This window comes from Phallusia mammillata, chromosome 5 (genome assembly GCF_965637545.1).
Source record: "Phallusia mammillata chromosome 5, kaPhaMamm4.hap1.1, whole genome shotgun sequence".
Taxonomy (NCBI): Eukaryota; Metazoa; Chordata; class Ascidiacea; order Phlebobranchia; family Ascidiidae; genus Phallusia; species Phallusia mammillata.
Genome location: NC_137256.1, coordinates 8,623,493 through 8,641,800, shown reverse-complemented (window position 1 = coordinate 8,641,800; position 18,308 = coordinate 8,623,493). Strand labels below are relative to the sequence as shown.

Sequence of the window (18,308 nt, the reverse complement as noted above, 5' to 3'; positions counted from 1 at the left end):
TTTTTCTCATTAGTTTTAAATAAACTTATAAACAAATAGCGAGTACATCACTTTGCCAAATTGGCGTCACATTTTTTACTTTATGGCAACAGCAACGTGTTTAGCTTTATTCTACGGAAAAGAAATGTAACCCAATTCTGCAGGTACACCGAGGCAACCTGCAAAATGCCATTGCGGGGAAAAAGGACCGAGGTATATTTTTTCTCCGTCGTTTTACGTGCGGTTTTATGCGTTGATGTCGCAGGTTTCTGTATTACTTGCTAGAATCATAGAATACTTAGTAGTTCGTAGTGGTCACTGTTGGAATAATACGTTATATTCTGGACCGAAACCGACTATTATTACGCGTAATTGCCGTTGGTGAGCGTTGCTACATACGCTGACGCTAGCTGTTTTGATACCATGCGCTGTCTTACGTGTTCTCGAAAATTGTGGATTGTGAAAAAGGGTAGGAGGCGTATTGTCATCAGGCGCAACAGGTACTTAACTTGTACAGTTGCCAGATGGAATAAACCATCATGTGCCGTGTGACTACTAGGCAAGGAAGATTTAAAAACGTTCTAGTTTGTTTGTAGTACATGTTGTGTAATGTTGAAATTTGGTGATTGGAGTTTAGTTTCTAAGGGTGGCAGTGGCACCTTCTGCAAGCATTAAATTGTATGTTAATTTTTTTACCATTGTGACTATGTCAAAAAGACTGTTTAAAGTGGTATACCTTAGTTAACTTAATCAGGTAATGTTCAAATTGTCATTTTATAAATCATTTTGTTTCCAAAGGCATAGTTTCATACCACCACTTTTAATTTGATATGAGACAACTGATTGGCAAACTCAAAGCAGTGAAAGCCAATTCGGAAAATATCAAAATGGAAACCGAATGTGCCACTATTCTACAAACTTCTTCTATGGAAGACAGTTTATTTCCTTACCTCGGAGATAGCTATTCCTCAGTGAATGGTTCACATGCTGCAGCGATGAGATCTCGACAATACTCATCAACTGGGGATGAGCAAAGTGACTTGGAGGCTGATTCAATGCCAGAATCTCAAATGGAACTGACAGAGGTAATGAAAAATAACTTTAAAGTATGTTTTTGTGAAACACCATTTACTACATTATGTACCATATTGGTTACATGTAAAATTTGACCTTAGTTTCAATGTTTAATATCAACCTGACTTTTAATGATTAACTTCCATGTCCTTTATCAATCCATGTGTTTTTAAAATGCCTAAAAGTTGTTTATCAACATTTGTTGCTTTTGAAGGCTGATGTATACACTCAGTTGGAACATAAGGAAAGGGATTTGATTCTTGCTGCAGAACTTGGCAAGTCCTTGCTAGAAAAAAATGAAGAACTGTCACGGGAGAATGAGAGACTACAGCAGGAATACCATGAACACCTTGAGGTTTGTACAAAAATTTTCAGTACAAGGCATATTCTGATCATTTGTTGGTTATAGGTAAAGACAAGGTTGTCTCCCAAACTGCTTTTGTTTTCACAAAAAATACCCTTTTCGGTAGTAAATTATTGATGTTCTAGGTGTCTTAGTCAACTGGTACATTCATTATTTATATCCTTTGTGTCCACATGTGAAATTTGTACATGGGGACAAATACTTTAAATGTGTGCATATATAACCCTTCTAAAGCTAAAATGTGCAAAAATGACTTGTTTTTTTACCATTTGGCAATATGGTATTTGTTTGTATTAGTGTGGGCTTTAAAATGGATAGTTAGATAGTTTTCTTTGTGATTTAAATTTTTATTAGTTTTTTTCAAACTGAAACACTTAAAATTAACAAAATAACAGTAAGATTTAGGGGCTGACGTTTCAGAGTTAAATACACATGCTTTGTCATAAAAATGAGGCAAACAGTTGCGACCTTGCCCTTGCACTGAAATAAAACTGTCAATTCGATTGTTACGTTTATGACGGAATGCCTTGGGGGCTAGCATTGTGTCCAAAGGAAATAGCACATAAAATTGAGTGCATAGAATCACCACTATGAGCATTAACAGTCACTACTATGGCCCTTTAAAACGCAGCCACAAAGATTTAATGTGTTTTCCTGATGTAAGCGTGTTGTAACGTTACAGGTGGTGTTTTGTTATGCCTAAAGGCTGCGACGTTATTACATATGTCCTTTACCGCAATTTTGCGCAATTAAACTCTGCGGCCTTGCGTGTATCACGAACGCTATGGTTTAATCGGAAAACACAACCCTAAATTACATCTTAACAAGGCCTAGTAATTCATGTTTACAAAACGTTGCCATGATTGAGGATGCAGGATCACATTTGTGTCGTACAGTGGCAGAATGACATCAAATTTTGTTTATAAGAGGTAATTATTGTTAACCACGATACAATAACGTCGTAATAAGGTTTTCCAATGAGTGTTGCGTAACAGTTGATTAGCGTAATAGCGTGAATCAACGTAATCCTTGTGATAAGTTGGTAACGCCCCAATTTGTTGGTAATTTACCTGGCGACCTCACCAATCACTGGCTAGGTCACGTGTAAAATAGTCAATTTGGATATAATGCCGCTGTTTTAACTGGTAGTTTGTAAAACATTGTAGCCCAAAAAAGTTTCAAAGGAAATTTGACTGGCCGTTTTATGTTTTATACGTTCAACATTTGCGTTGGGAAATTCGCATTTTAAACGTTATAGGTACATAAATATTGCGTGCAGATTTTTCTGTTTTATAGCCTGTTTCAGTTGATAGCCTGTCCCAATGTGAATGTCCACATACTAACACAGTAATCGATTGCTACGAAATCCAGATGGTAGGCCCATAATCGTTCTAAGCGTTTTTTTCACGCCACTTGGGCACAAATAAGCATAGAATCAATTTAACAAGGCTTTTATCGACTTAAAAGGGAATAGTTCTAAGAAGGTGCACGTTTGGTTAGATTTTAGAATAATTGAAGCGTTTGTTTGTTTGTTTTGCAATTCGCGTCGTCTGTGATATAAGGATGAAGTACTGCTATCAATGCACGCAATAGCGCATGAAAATTAATTTTGACTTCAGAAGAAATTGTGTCAGCTTGCTTCAATTCAAAAGTAAGCATGTTTTTACAATCTTTATAGCTAGTTATACCTTTTACACTGCTTTTCAATTTCCTTGGTAATACTTGTAAATTTGATCAAATATTTGAAAACAAACGGTTACCTACAGCGAAGAAATAGGTGTAATCCTATTTTGTGGTTAAAAATTTTTGTTGTAACCTAAAATGCATGACCAATACAAGTCAATATTCTATGGTTGCATATTAAAACGTAATGGGTTGGGCAAATTATTAGCGGTTTTGAAACTGAATAACCCAATAAAACTCAATCGCAAAGTGAAATAGAGGTTTGAATACACCAATTTATTAACACGCCTTGATTTAAACCGTAACTATTAGACTGTTCCGAATTTGAATGCAGTAAAAGGCCTGTTCAGTTCCTTTCTAACCAGTATTTTCGATTCAGGATTATATTATTAAAAACAAAATTCCAGTTAGTATGTAGTAAAGGCCTTAGTTTAGAGACCCCTGTAATACAGGAACCAGCAATATAGCCCACTTAATATCACAAAAGAAGTAACATTCACATTCACATGTAATGAATGTATATCCAGCAGCGCATATGGTTATACTGTACAGCACCCGAACACACTTAGCACTCGAATCGGGCGATTTACATCCATAAGTGGTATTAAGTACCTGCCGTGAGCCCTTCTAAATACGCACGTGGCTTTCCTGATCGACCCATGGGCGTCTCCGTATCGCTGATGTAATACGGATGTATCTCGCAGGCATTCAGACAACACACGAAAGCCGACTAACTCAGGACGGAATTGTTGTGTTTACTGGATTATATATTATCACGACATTGCTTTGATTTATATTAAATGTCCTCATGTTTCCTACTTGGCAGCCATTATTAAGTTTTTTGGAATTTGCCAAATATAAACAAAACTATAGCGGTTGGAATAAATTATGATGCAAATATTTTGAGCGTCAAAATTCATACTTTTACTACGTTATGGTTGTTATAAAACTGTTTCTTATGTTTATTTTTTGCTTTGTGCAAAACTTCGGATTCCGCACTAAATACTTTCGTACTTGGAACACTATAGGACTTGAAAAGTAATTGAAAATATAATTGCCAGAAAAATTGTACACATAAAATACATCTTAGAGCAGACGTTTCAACATCGCTGTTGCCATCATCAATATACAGGTTGTCAACTGAGCTCAGGCCACTATGTACACAAGTTATCTGGCAGTTATGGTTTCATTTAAATTACTTATTTTTAAAAAAAAATTGACTTTTGGCACAAATTGTTCTTACAACTGATTTTGAATTTATTTTTCAGGCTTTGGAACAAGAAAAATTCGATCTTCGTCAGAGGCTGGAGTATAAATCGAGCGAATGCGAAGCAAGTGCTGTGCAGCTCAATGGTGACATCATGCGGACACAGGTAAGTTTACTTTGTTACAAACCGTAAATTTTGGAAAATCTACTGACACCATACCTCACGTCAGCAGCACATTTAGCTTAATTTTGATATTTGGCGCAGAGCATGAACACCTATTTAAAACGCTAAAATGCTTACGGTTAGGGCTATTAAGGTTGAGGTGAGGTATTAACATTTAAATCAGGGGTGTGCAACCCACGGCCCGCGGGCCACAATCCGGCCCGCCAAGCCGTTTAGTGTGGCCCTCAACAACACTCTGATTCAGAGCAAGTAAAAATGCACATTTTAGCCAAAAATCCCCGCTAGTTTTCAATAAATCTCCTAAGTTGCTATACGTAACACTTAATTCACCCAGACCCATGGTCTTCTACGCGCACTAGGTGGTGGTGGATTGTCTGGTAAACAATTACTTTGTTGTCAAAGTGTTGCGACGAAACTAACTCGCACCTAACATTTTCAAGTTGATTTTAAACGCAAAACAAAACAAAACGCAGGGGTGTGGAAATAATATCGACATGATATTATAATGCAAGCCGCACCAACAGTAGCGTAAAAAAACGTGTAAATAGGGTACATGAAAAACACTGTGTGGCCCTCGCTTGATGTCCGAAGTTGGTTATATGGCCCACCGACGAAAAAGGTTGCACACCCCTGACTTAAATCAAGAAAACCTACTTTAAAACTTATTTTCTAATGTAAAATTTTCAAAACCTTACTTTCCAACCCTACCGCTCTTGAGCTGCAAAATAAATAATTAAGCTCTTTGCGCCACCTATCAAAATTTAGCTAAATGTTAGGCTGGCGTGAGTTATGGTGTTAGTAGCTCTACCTTAAATCGTAATTTATCATAATAACCTTTAACATATATTTCTGTTGAGCAACACTTGTTGAGATGCTTCGTGTGGACATTCTTTGCTTTGTATTTGAGCGACTTTTTTCCGCAGGAGGAACTGGAGGAAAGAAAAGCGATGCTGGCCGCCACTGAACGCGAAAAAACGCGCGCTATCGAGGAGTTAACCGAACAAAACCAGAAATTACTCACTCAACTGCAACTGGTAAGATTTCTATGATCGCATCACAAACATCAGTCATGATTCACAATCGAAAAGTTTAACGTTAAACTATACCTCAATGAAAAACCATTTTATGCGTGTTTTGTAACTTCAAAGTGTCTCGAAAAGTAGTACTACGATTTTCCTCTAGTCTAGACGTCAAATCTTTACAATGGCGTCATAGGTACTCATTTATCTGCCTGGCAATTGCTGTTTGATTCGGTACATTCACATGTAGGTAGTTTATTTTGTCAAGTTGTTTTTTTTGTTTCAGTTTAGTTACTAGCTCGCCGGTTTTTAATATCTCGCCTGACTTCACTTGTTAAGTTTTGTGTTAGTTTGGTGTTAAGAGAGTATCACCAAACTGTTGTCACCCCACAGAGCACGTCTGCACCAAATACCACATTATGTGTAAGGTTGGTTGAGTTGTGTAATGTCTGATCCCACGAGAGTTATCTACCAACACGTTTCTTCTCTTGCTGCTTCAGCTGTTGCTGTATAGTGATGTACTTGAACGCCTAACAAAATTGCCAGCCGTAATTAACAATAGTTGAATGTTATTGTAACGCTATCTTGAGCTTGCAAAGGTGTAGAAAGTCTTCTTTATTCATTTCAAGTGGTCTTCAAGCTGTAACTAAACAACCAATGCTCATTTTGGCGTATTTATGCTACAATGCATGTATATACAGGCAGAAGTATTTTCCTTATTTTATATTATCTCCCGCCAGTATTTTTAAAATGCTAAGTCGATTTGCATGTTGTTATGGCAACTGGCGTGTTGCCGAAATTGCAAGCACGATTTCCGACAAAATTGTCCAGCTAGTTGCAGACTCTTTAGTTGACGTAATTAATGCGTGATAGCAAATCAGTGCGAATTGTCAGTTCCGCATTTGTATATTTTTGTTGATGTACTGGTAATTGCAAAAAGTAATCTGGCTTATTTCTTCAGATTGTTAGTTTGTTGCTCCAATGGTTCGTTTGATACGGTATCTTATGCAGATAAAATGGTAAGCAGACCTTTACTGCAAAAATAGCAAAGTTATGTCGTTGTATATTGTTACCATATTTCAGATAAAAGTATATGTGTCCTCAGACATGAATCTCTTGTAGTGGGCTTTAGTACCACGTTAGTTTACTGTTTGTTAGTTTGTTGATAAGAAAGCTTAGTACATCCGGTTGTGAAGTAAAAGCAATGGAAGGCTTTTTCACTTCATCTACGATTTCTTTGCCTTGTTATGATGGTTTATTGCGCGGAACTCGCATTAAACATGCTCTTAAATAGAAACAAACTAAAAATCGGTAGTTTTTTTAATGCCTTGCGGTTATAGATTAACTGAAAATCTGTACGGTAATCAGTTTGTGTTGTTTAGCAGTAATCAGTTTTTATCAGTTAAAAGTGTGTCCCAAATTGTACAGACTGAAATGACCATCAAATTTTTAACAACTTCCTAACTACTACCCCAAGCTGTGCAAGTGAATGGCTGAGAAGTAGGCTACGCGATGGGCTTGCTGTTTTAATCAGATCTGTCGGTGACTTTGCACTGCCGCTGATTCTAGCATGGACATGTTATTTTGCGTTCATTGTTCACACACAATGTAACATCTTGTACAAATAATGGCTGGGTTTTGGCAAGCAAGGCCTAAGGTGTCAGAAGTGGACCGGTATAAGATTTAGTAGGTGAAGGATAGAAAAACATTTTGTAAAGAAATAGTCGATGAAAACGTTATCTAAAGTCAACATAGCCATTGATGGTGTTCTATGTGAAACCAAAGCCATAAATAGCTAACTTAACAAAAATGTAGCAAGTGAAACGAACTTAATTTTTATCTTATCTGTAAAAGGAAGTTATAATACAGTTCTCTTTTTTAATTTATCACTCGAAATCGTTCTATACGCTTAATTTAATCGACTAAAAATCACTGCCCTATTGTAATTCGTCCAGCAGGAAACGCTCGTTGGGTGACGTATGTGACGTCACATACAACACTGTTGCGTCATAGAACAACACAAGGCAGCCGACTAGAGCAAAGTAAATAAGCGATACAATCGACCTCTTCGATACAGTTACATTTTGTAACGTGATAGACGGTGTATTTGATTAGACCGAGTTATATTACACACAGATAAAACGTTACCTCAGTAAACGTGCTTACTTATCTAGGAACTGACTAGCAGCATGTTGAGGCTGTGCTGGTTGTAAAGACTGTTGTTGCTTTTAACTGTGGATAGTAGATTGGCTGGGTTGTAATTTGGAATTAAATACAGTGTGTGAAGTTTAACTGGTGTAAAAGTGGTCCCCTTGATACCATCATTGTCAGGTAGTTAAGTTGTGTTTGTATGCTGACTTGAACTGCAGTAAAAAGTTTTCAAACCTGGAATATATTGGTTGTTGGACTGTTCGGACATTACGATTTACCAATAAGCCAGACATTAGGATTACCAATTACAATTGTAATGACCAAATCAATGTTAGAAAGACAAGAAAGACGATTTACTTCTAAATTCTTACATTTTATACATAACTCAATTTGTGTAATACTGTATTTCTGAATTTCTACATTCCAAAGTTGAAATATGTCAGTATATGTTTTCAATACTTAGCAAAGTAATGATTCAAGGTTTAAAAATATGTGATTGGACTTAAATCTTTAGTCTCAAAGTTGATATTCTATGTGCAGGCATCAGATGCTGAACTTCAACTTTCCGCCCAAGTTCAACAATTAAGGAAAGAGTTTCTAGAAAGGACAAACTCAACAAACGTAAAAATTCTTCAGCTCGAGAATCTTAAAGAGGAGGTGAGCCTAAAAATTGATTACAAATTTTTGTTACTGTTTTTTGGGCTTTATATTATATTGTGTACTTCTAAACCAAAAAAATGAAAGCACTTTTAATTGGATTCAACCATTTTCAGATTATTATTAGCAGTTAGCACCCTTTATAATGCTAGCTATTAAACAGGCTTTGAGCTGTTTTTGGTTAAAATAAAGCTTTTGAAACATTGTGTAAAAAAGGTAGCGAATTGTCATATTAAACGCTCATTTTTTAAGCCTAAATTAAAGCATTGAGCCAATAAATGATAAGTACGCTGCAGGCGGTGCACACTGGTTTGACCTATGTGGTCTTTGGTAAGGCATGATTTTTCAGCCTGTTACTCCCAACAAACTGGAGTTAGACGCCTATGCACTAGCCCAGTGGTTCCCAACCTATGGGTCGCGACCCAAAGTTGGGTCGCCTGAACATTCTGTTGGGTCGCCTGAACATTCTGTTGGGTCGCTTGTTTTAGTGATAAGCATCTACTTTTTGACGCCTCGTAGCGTTACTTTTATATTACCCAGGGCTTTAAATTGTTGCCCAATAATAACTTCATCACAACTTGTCGTGATAATGGTTAAAACTGTTTGTGACGTCATAAAGTGTTGTGTTAGCTCACAGTAGAGCGTTGTCTGGCTGATAATACCTCAATTCAGCTCCAAGTTCGGAATAAATGGAAATGTTTGGTCGTAAAAAACAACTGCGTTTGTTCGTTTTGAGGTTATTGATTTGCTAAACTGGCGTAGTAATTTTCAAAAAGCTTTCCTAACTTACAGACAAAAATACAACTAAAATAGCATGTCCATGGGTCGCGGGAAACCACAAAACTAAATTTTGGTAAGTATTTGGGTCGCGTTAAAAAAAGATTGGGAACCACTGCACTAGCCAATACGGCCTATACCTGTCACCAGCTTCACTGATGAGACCATATAGTTCTGTTTGTTGGGAGTAAGCCATGCTTAACCAGACCTTGTTGGTCGAAACAGTGTGCACTGTCTGTAGCTTACTTAAACTTAAAAGTACAATTCAAATATGTTATTAAAGCCAGTACAGTAACGAATTCGTGCTTTATTTGCATGCCTTCGATTGATAGTACGAAGCGAAGGTGAGCTTTAGAAAACAAACATGTGTGGTCGCAACTTTCGTTGGGTGTACAATATTTGTGTTGTGTAAATATTGTACTGCGATTGTAGCGCTTTTAATGTACGATGTAGTCATATCTGTACTGTTCACAATAGTTTATGTATAGTAAGCTGTATATGTGTTAGACGATGTGGTACATATTTTGACGTGATTCGTGGCTTTTATAGAACTTTTGATAAGATACTGACCGCTTAGCAGCTAGACAAAACCGTTTTTACTATTTTGTTGCTATTTCTTTGCATTTGTAACTTAAGTCTTGTGCTAGATAATGTTTGAAGGTCCTGGACATTTTTAAGTACTGTAAAATTCGAGTAATCCGGACCCGTTTGGACCAAAACATTTGTACGTATTAGGCGAAGATCTGGTTCAACCGAGTCCGTTTTGATCGAGGTTTAATGTAGTTACAGTTAAACTATCCACTAAAGTAATAAATTTGTGAGTTATAAATTTAACGACCATAAAACGCCATCCTATCGTTTTAACTTTTACGTATATTCGTTTCAACGCATATCTGTGGAATCAAGCAAAATTTCATTCCATAAAAAACTATGTGATGTAAATTCCTTGTACACAACACGACATTTACATGTACTTTGTTTACACACCTTGGTGTTTCCAAACCAAAGTCCATTTCCAGAATAGGTTTACAATAGCTTCCAGCAACTAACATAAAAACATAGATTACCCACCTACAATGCAAGTACCTAGCAGCATATCTTATATATGTCCCCTGTAGATATTTATCTGCCATTTCAGCATTAAACTACAGCAAACCTCTGTTAATCCGGACCAAACAATTTTACGGATTAGTTGAAGATCCGGCTTAACCGATGTCATAAGTCTTACCACATTACAAATCATTTGTACCTCAAGTTTTGCCTGAATTGGTTGAATATTCGGATTAACCGAATCTGGTTTAACCGAGGTTTACTCTATATGCTGTAGTTGTGTTGTTCAATGGGGATTTTACTATAAGCTGTTACATGTTTGTGATCAGATTGCGCAAGGGACAGAATCCAGAGTGGAATTGGAAAGCCACTACGACGTGATGAAAGATGAAACTTTACAAATGCGTGAAGAGTTAGCCTCGGCTTCTGAAAGGATCCACCACCTTGAACGACAGCTCCACGACCGAGAAAGAGAGGTAAGACATAATCGCGTATTTTGCAAATTTTTCTTTACGTCCGCTTTTACATTATCATTGAACCTTGTCTGGGCAATATGTTCGCAATTTCGACTTTTGGGGCGTTAAATGCCTTTGCATTCGAGGGTTCGAATCCCACCACGGGGCAAAATGTTTGTGTTGTGAGTTTTGCCGCACGGAAATTGACCGAGTGGTTAGCGTAACCGCCTTGTGATTACAAGGTCAGGGGTTCTAACCCTATCTCGGTTGCTTGTGTTTTCCTGAGCAAGAAACTTAAGCGGCATTGCTCCATACCAACCCAGTGGTTCCCGATGGGTTGAACTAAATTGAATCCCAGGTCGAAAAAATCAAATAAAAAATGCTCAACGGACTTGCAATAAAACAGGCAGCTCGACGGCGGACTCATTGAGCATAACGCATTAAGGCGTTGGCCGCCCACCGAGGATAAAAATGAAACAAACAAACAAATGCATACAAGAGTGACTTTGGCTCTCAAATGCGTTGTTAAACTGGAATATGTGGAAATGTGGTCACTCTTCGTGTTGATATATATCGGCTGCTATCGAAAACAATGCATAATATGCCAATGGGTTGCAAACCTCTCGTTTCGGTAGTTGCAGGAGGTTTAATCGTTAAAACGTAAAAAAATGCAGAAATTATTCTGTTAAATAAATATTCTTTATGTTTACTTTTTTATGTATTTGTGAAAAACTGGCTTAAAATCATCACAAAAGTTACCTGTTTGGCTGCATCGTAAAACCACAACGTTAGTTTTCGACGGCTTGTTTGGAGACTCCGCGACAGAGTTGTGTAGCGGTCACGTGCTTTTAAATCATTATAGCCAGTCCAAAGCCTTGTTATTCATTGCGGCAACCACGCGCGCCTGCAATTGTAAACGGTCCTAAAATTTGTGTCCGAAGCCAACCAAAACCGTTTTTTTTTAATTTAACCTAAATTTTGGCCCGAAAGTTGAAAACTGTGGTAAAACCGCGATAAAAAAAATGTGTAAAGTTACGCCGCCCTTTTTCTGAAACTCAAGCCCGAACCCGAAAAGTCCAGCCCGACTTATAACACTGCACTGCGAAACAGCTCGTAACAAGTTTCAACTTAACCTAACATGTTATATCCCATGTAATATCGATCAGCACTTCACATCATAACACTTGTCATTTCATAGTTGAAGAGAGTCGCTGTTGAGTTGAACGACGCCCATGTTTCCAACAGACAACTTCAAATCAGGGTAGACGAGTTAAGAGAAGAGATTTCACTGCAAATGTCCTTCAACTCTCACGGTAGGTTGGATGTGAATTGCGGAATATCTTGAGAAGCCCCGTCGATTTTGTCGTTTTGTTTTTTCCCACTAGATTGAACAGGCTTGTTGCTAATATTAAGTTCAAAGCGTTTTGTTTTTGACAGAAAGTTTGTCAAAAATTTGTTCTTGTGCACTTTTGGTTTTGACTTGTTACATTAAAAAAATTTGGTTAGGGTCACAATGTTTGCACATTTTTTTCATTATGCTAAAAAAACACAAAATGTGCAAACATGGAATCTAAAGCATTTTCTGGTTAAAACGCGATTAAAAGATGCCCTGGGTTTATGTTACCTAATTTTTTCAGCCCCGAATTTAGGGAAAATTCTCCAAAATAATAAACATTAAAAAAAACATCTATTTACAAAGCGATTATTTTTCGCTTCCAAGGCAACTCATCATCCTTAATGTCAGAACTGGAAGAGTCTGGCGTGGATCAGTGCGAAGTCTTCGATTTCGGAACGCCGGTGACGTCACCAAACAAAGACGTCAGCAGAGGCCAAGAAGCGGAATCCGAAATCAACAAGGTTGGTCGAAATTGTTTTTCACCACTTTTCAAGCTATTACAGAAATGTGAAAGAAAAACCTATGTTCAAACGCGTACTTATTGTTAAAAGCACTGATGGTTAAAAATATCAAGTTTAGGTGCTAAAGTTTTGTCATTGGACGTGAAATTTGTATTGCATTGCTTATAACTATGTATTATGCATGCTTATATGTAGTGGTTATGGGGGAGTAGAATTTGCTGTTGTCAAATGCACATGTGTTACATATTTGTATTAAATTAAATCGTATTGAGGAATTGTGTGCCAGGTTTTTACGATTTCTATGTGAGGAATCAAATTTGGTTTAGTTAATTTAATGACCACCACCAAAAAGTGATATATTTTTTGCTAGAATAGAACCAAGTTGAAGATAAACTCTGAATCCTTTAGTAAATGCTTTAAAATCCCAGCAACAAGACCCATTGAAACTGAGTAACCTTTTTCATTTTTACCAAATAAGGCCTTTAGTTGTCAGACAATGCACACTGTATGGCCTATAAGGTCTCATCAGTGCAGCCGGTGACTAAAGATCGGCCGTATTGTCTAGTGTGCACTGTCTGCAGCTTATCATTTACTGGCTCGATGCTTTTTTTTAAGGCATTTAGTAATGTATAGCAATGGGATTTAGTTTAATTATGGAGTAGCTATAGTCCGGTGGTGTTTTTCTTTCTTGCTCTTTCCTCCTCTGGTGATATTAGGCTCTCTTCCTCAGAGCAAAAATGCGGACGATTTCTCCTCCTCTCCCCCCACTCCCACTCCGGAACAGGGGTTTTCCCTGGACGATATTTCACCAGAAATGAGTCTCCGATGTTACCGGGCCCTTATGAACGGTGTCAATAATTGCCATCATCAGCTGTTTGAGGTTGACAAATTTTGCGCGGTTTAATTGAGTTTGCTGATACTAAAACGATTTCTCTGCTTGGGTTTTTGCATTTGATTCTTGCATTTTTGATTTTTTTTCTTGCCATGCTTTTGATGACATACCTGGTACATACCTGACAGTTGATTTGAGCCCTGCCATACCAAGTAACCTGCTAGTACCTAAAGTCTTACTGACCCATTTTTTACAAACTAATAAAGTTTTGAACTGAATAATTTTGGTTGAAGAGTACATGGCCAGACACTTCATAATTTTCAAAACTCTGTTTCAAACGAATCCGGTTAATTGGATACTTCGTTGATAGTCAATCGCATAACCCGGTTAATTGCATAAGAGAGCTTGAGAGATGCTATTAACCGAATTAGTCTGTACCCATCTCTGGAACTTGCATTGCATTTTTCACTAACTGAACACAAAAACCAAATTGGAAAAAAATCAGTACATGCTAAGCATTAATAATTGAACGAATTTTTGGATGTACATTGTCAGCTAAAACTTTTGCTGTCTATGCAAGACGTCCTCTTATTATAAGCTTAAAAAACTACATTGATCACAAATTTGCATGTCATGGTTTTTTTCATTACTCATCAGTATGTACGTTGTGTCGTGTCATCATCGATTTTTGCATGCATTAACCCGCACTACATTATGTTCACGATGTCAGCTTGTTTGCATGGTAACCGCACGAGTGTTCCGCCTCGCTGCACCCACGTGATTCACGTGACAAGTAACGCCACTTTCCCTTCAGCTCAAACAAGATATGTGGGAAGCTTACCAGCGCGTGGAGACGGTCTGCACTTGTCTTCGCTCCTTCGTACACAAGCAAAACGTCGATATGACTGTGGAGAACGGCGACCAATCAACGAACTCCCCTACGCCACGTGACGACCGCCCTATGTCGCCCACTAGCGGTGGATCTATGAACTTGGCCAAAGCGTTAGACGAGCTGTCCGGGTTAGCTCAGGAAGCCGTACGACTAAAGGTAGTTGCTCTTGTACTTTAAAGTTTAAAACATTAATGTTTCGAGAAACGATACTGTGTGTGCCGAGGTATAATTGCAACTTAAACAATTGTACTGACTGCATAAATTTTATACGATACAAGTTGTGACAAAAGACGAGCAATTTCAGTGGCTGCGTTCATTGAGCTAATAAAAAAACGTATTTAAAATGTTATTACAGATAATATTGTGTACGTTGGGACACTACATACAGATCTGTTCATATGTTTAGTCATAAAAATTACCGCCCAAAGCGACATGCTTCATTGTTCAAACGTTTCGGCAAATGCTCATGCCATCATCAGTAATATGAAGGGCTACATCAGTTACACCCGTTGTATCCACTTGAGTTGCGTATTGTGTACGATATATTGTTTCCTGAGCACTGCCGCCAAATTTTATCATTTGCGTAAATATCGTTGAAAAATGTTGCATAGCGCTGGTTTAACATATTTAATATCCACTTACACCTTTTTAACAAATTCATTTTTCAGGTTTTATGCGAGACACCCGACAGCGACATCGTGCGGATGTTGAAGGACCAACATAAAGCTGTGACGCAAGAGCGTGATGACGCAGTGGCTTCGAAAAACCTATTGGAGGTAAGAATCGTTTTTTTTACTTGTGTGAGTGATTGGGGTGACCTTTTCAAAACTAAACCCAACTGTTTGCATGCAATTCTAAATGTTTCTTATTAATGTTGATGTGAATGAAAACACACCATGAGTGCATTTGACAAACTGTATTCTGCCATTACCAACAGCTAATAAAAAAGGTATAAACTTATTTAGAAATTTTGTTTAAGTAAGCATTACCCTACTTATGAAAAAGTTCAGTTTGATTGTCAACTTTAGTCATGCTCTCCAGTAATTATGGGTTTTACTTCGAAGGGTATGCGTATTGTTTTGGTCCATATTTTTTCTGCGCAAAGCTGGTTTGTTTAGTTTGGTCAAAAAAGAGTGCTTGAAACTTTGTCCGAAGTTGACCCTCCAAAAGTTGACCCCGGATGACCCAGCAGTTTACCCATAGACCGCAAAGTGTGAAATAAAAAACGGCTATACTTACTAGAGTACATGACCCATGAGTTTTATATTTTTTACTGCTTGCAGAAACAATAACGTTGTTAAATGTAGAGATCCAATTAAAATTAGGTAACGTATGTGTATGTCCTGAAAGTAAGGAAAATGATATATGTTATACCCATTTAATAGGATTAGGTACATATAAATTTCAAATATATCACCTTCTTATAATATCATCGTGGTTGTATTTACGTGTATTTAAATAGTGATCAATAGAATCCTAGGAAGGGTGCTAGGGTACGATTCACTGCATTTACTACGCCGACAGAACTATAAGTTATAGAGATGTAGAGCTCAGAAAAGATGGAGCAGTTGAATGTAACTTTGTGTTCAGGTCAACCTAGCGAGGGCAAAGGTCGACCTGATGGCTGTTAACAGTCAACTGCTAGAAGCCATTCAACAAAAACTCCACCAACAAACCGAGCTAGAAGCTTGGCAGGTGAGATTCTACTGAATAACTAAAACCAAGAAGCATGGTTTTTGAAAATCTTTTTTCGGTGAATTAACTTACTTTCAGAGACTTTTAACAAACTTCTTTGTGTTAAAATGGGCGCGCTGTATCAGTGGTTCTTAAACCTGTGGACAATATCAGTTTTTTCAGCAGGTTTTTACATTCTAATTTTACAATTTTTAACGTCATTTTTTCCGTGGCGTCATAATTGGTCATAATAGTTTTTTGAAAGGTTTAAATGAAATTCATCCGTTTTTTTCCTAGGGTAACGGTAATAAAAAGGTTAAGAACCACTGAACTAGATCAAGGTTAACAATATAATGGAGAGTTCACAAAAGGTTCACAAATGTGACCAATTGGTGTCAAGCCTATGACCAAGGTTGCCATACCGTCCTTATTTTGAAGGGGTATGTCTTATAAAAGTTCATTGTCCTTATTTCTAAGAAATGTCCTTATTTTTGAATGTAGTCCTTATTTTGTCTTATTTTCAACAATTACCATAGTCAAATCCCTGCTACAAGTGGAAGTGAACCTAGACCCGGCCTGTTGTAAGATGCACTTACTATTTTCTACGAACAACGAGTTGCTGGAACAGATTGTTTCTGGCCGAAATATTGCAAATATTATGTCATGGCTCGTATAAGTGCAAAGATTTGTTCAAAAACGTTTGTTTCATTTCGCATAAAAATTAATTTTTCGGTTGTCCTTATTTTTGTTTTCAAGTCGATGGCAACCCTGCCTATGACCCTTAATTGTTAATCTAACTCAACTGAATTTTTCTGGGTTAGGATGTTATAGCTTCTCTAGTTGAATTTAACTAAAACTCTGTATTTGACCTATGGGACTAATCGTTATGCTTGGTACATGCAGGACGACATGGAGCAGATGATTCAAAAAGCTTTGACTGATCGGAGCAACGCCACAAAGTTAAGGAGAGTTCAGAATCCAACTAACGAACCTTCTCAACCCGCGAGAACATCCTGGTTTTCTTTTAGACGAACAAGAAATAATTCCGGTAAGATTTTTTTGTTTCTATGACGATAAAGAGTACTGTAAAATTAGATGCATTTTTTTCTTTCATGATACGAGTAAAACTGGTTAATTGCACAAAATACCGAAAAAAAATTTAGAGAATTTTTTTTTTTTGAAATTTGTTTTTAATTGATCTGGTATATTGTTTATCGCATGACAAAGCTTGGCAAATGAGACCGGTAATAAGCCAGATTATAGTTTGTGTTGTAAAAGAATATGCGTAGATGTTCACAATTATTCTTTCTCTTTTACATCGAAGAAAATTGAAGGCGTACTACTTAAAAAACTTGTACGCCTGACACGTTTTTTAAAAAAGGTTCAATACGTTCGTCTGTTTTGTAAAAGAAAGCGTTTTGATTGTGAGTAAAACAAACCCCATCGGAAAATAACGACTTGAAAGCAAGGTACCTAAATCGTTAAATGGAAACCATCAACGTTAAAAGGGTCTTAACTCAAAAATACCCACAATAACGATTTATCCTTTAGTAGGCGAATCTGCGAAGTCGACAACGTCATCGTCCAGTGACGTCACCCTTAGTAATTCCACGCAAGCTTCACCGGCAAGCGACCGAAAGTCGAACACTTCCAGTACAGAAACGGAAACGAACACTTCCGCCCCAAGTCGATTTGCCTCTTGGTTAAGAAGGAAACAGACACCCGTCGAACCGCAGCCTGACGTCACCGATAATGACGTCGCGCCTATTTGATGACGTCGGGGACGATTGGTTCAATTTTTTTAAGTTCCAAACGTGAATTTCGATTTTAGTGGAAAATTGGAATTTGTGTGAATGGATGAAGTCGGGAATCCCCCCGAGGTGCAGTCCCGAATGGATTTTTTATCGTCCCTAAAGTTTGCTTTTTTGAGAACTTGCCACAATTCTTTTTAACCGAAATCTGTTTTATCATTTTCTTCTTTAATCGATTTGTGTAGGTTTGCTGACACAACAATATGTATTACCACCTTTTGATTCCTATTTTTGCACAGGCTGCGGAGTGTATGATCTTTATGCGTTCACGTTCTACGCATTAAGTAGTGTGGTTTAGAATTGTACTATGCTGCTATTCACGTTGCTAAGTTAATTTTTATGCAACGACACATACCTTTCCTTGCCTTTGCTATCAGCCTGTTTTAAGCTGCATTAGATAAATTTCTTCTGCTGCAGTGGATTAAGCAAAACCGTTCTTATTTTAAAACAAAAAACTCTGAAAGCTGTTTTTATTTATTTGTGTCCGACCGAGGTTATAGCAATCTGTTTTAACCGTTTCGCCATGGCCTATCGTAATTGTGCCTCTTATTTTCTTTGTCACATGCAATCTGCTAATAAATTTTATGGTAAACGTTTGCTGAGCATTTTTGACAGAAAAATAATCTCAGCAGTAGTTGTAAC

At 37.4% G+C, this 18,308-nt stretch overlaps 1 protein-coding gene across 3 annotated transcripts; it reads left to right on the top strand.

The window, feature by feature from the left end:
• Positions 1-757: 757 nt before the first annotated feature.
• On the top strand, positions 758-18,262 carry LOC145228834 (BICD family-like cargo adapter 1). Of its 3 annotated transcripts, none has more exons than XM_080094029.1 (14): positions 758-1,064; positions 1,268-1,408; positions 4,369-4,473; positions 5,415-5,525; positions 8,202-8,318; positions 10,475-10,621; positions 11,799-11,913; positions 12,321-12,457; positions 13,188-13,337; positions 14,104-14,337; positions 14,850-14,957; positions 15,772-15,876; positions 16,759-16,903; positions 17,410-18,262. In XM_080094029.1, the coding sequence occupies exons 1-14, from the start codon at positions 810-812 to the stop codon at positions 17,625-17,627; spliced, it is 2,088 nt and encodes a 695-aa protein (XP_079950155.1). In that variant the 5' UTR covers positions 758-809; the 3' UTR covers positions 17,628-18,262. The 3 variants fall into 3 exon arrangements, with proteins under 3 accessions (XP_079950155.1, XP_079950154.1, XP_079950156.1); XM_080094028.1 differs by having other exon boundaries at positions 17,407-18,262; XM_080094030.1 differs by lacking the exon at positions 13,188-13,337 and having other exon boundaries at positions 17,407-18,262.
• Positions 18,263-18,308: the final 46 nt, after the last annotated feature.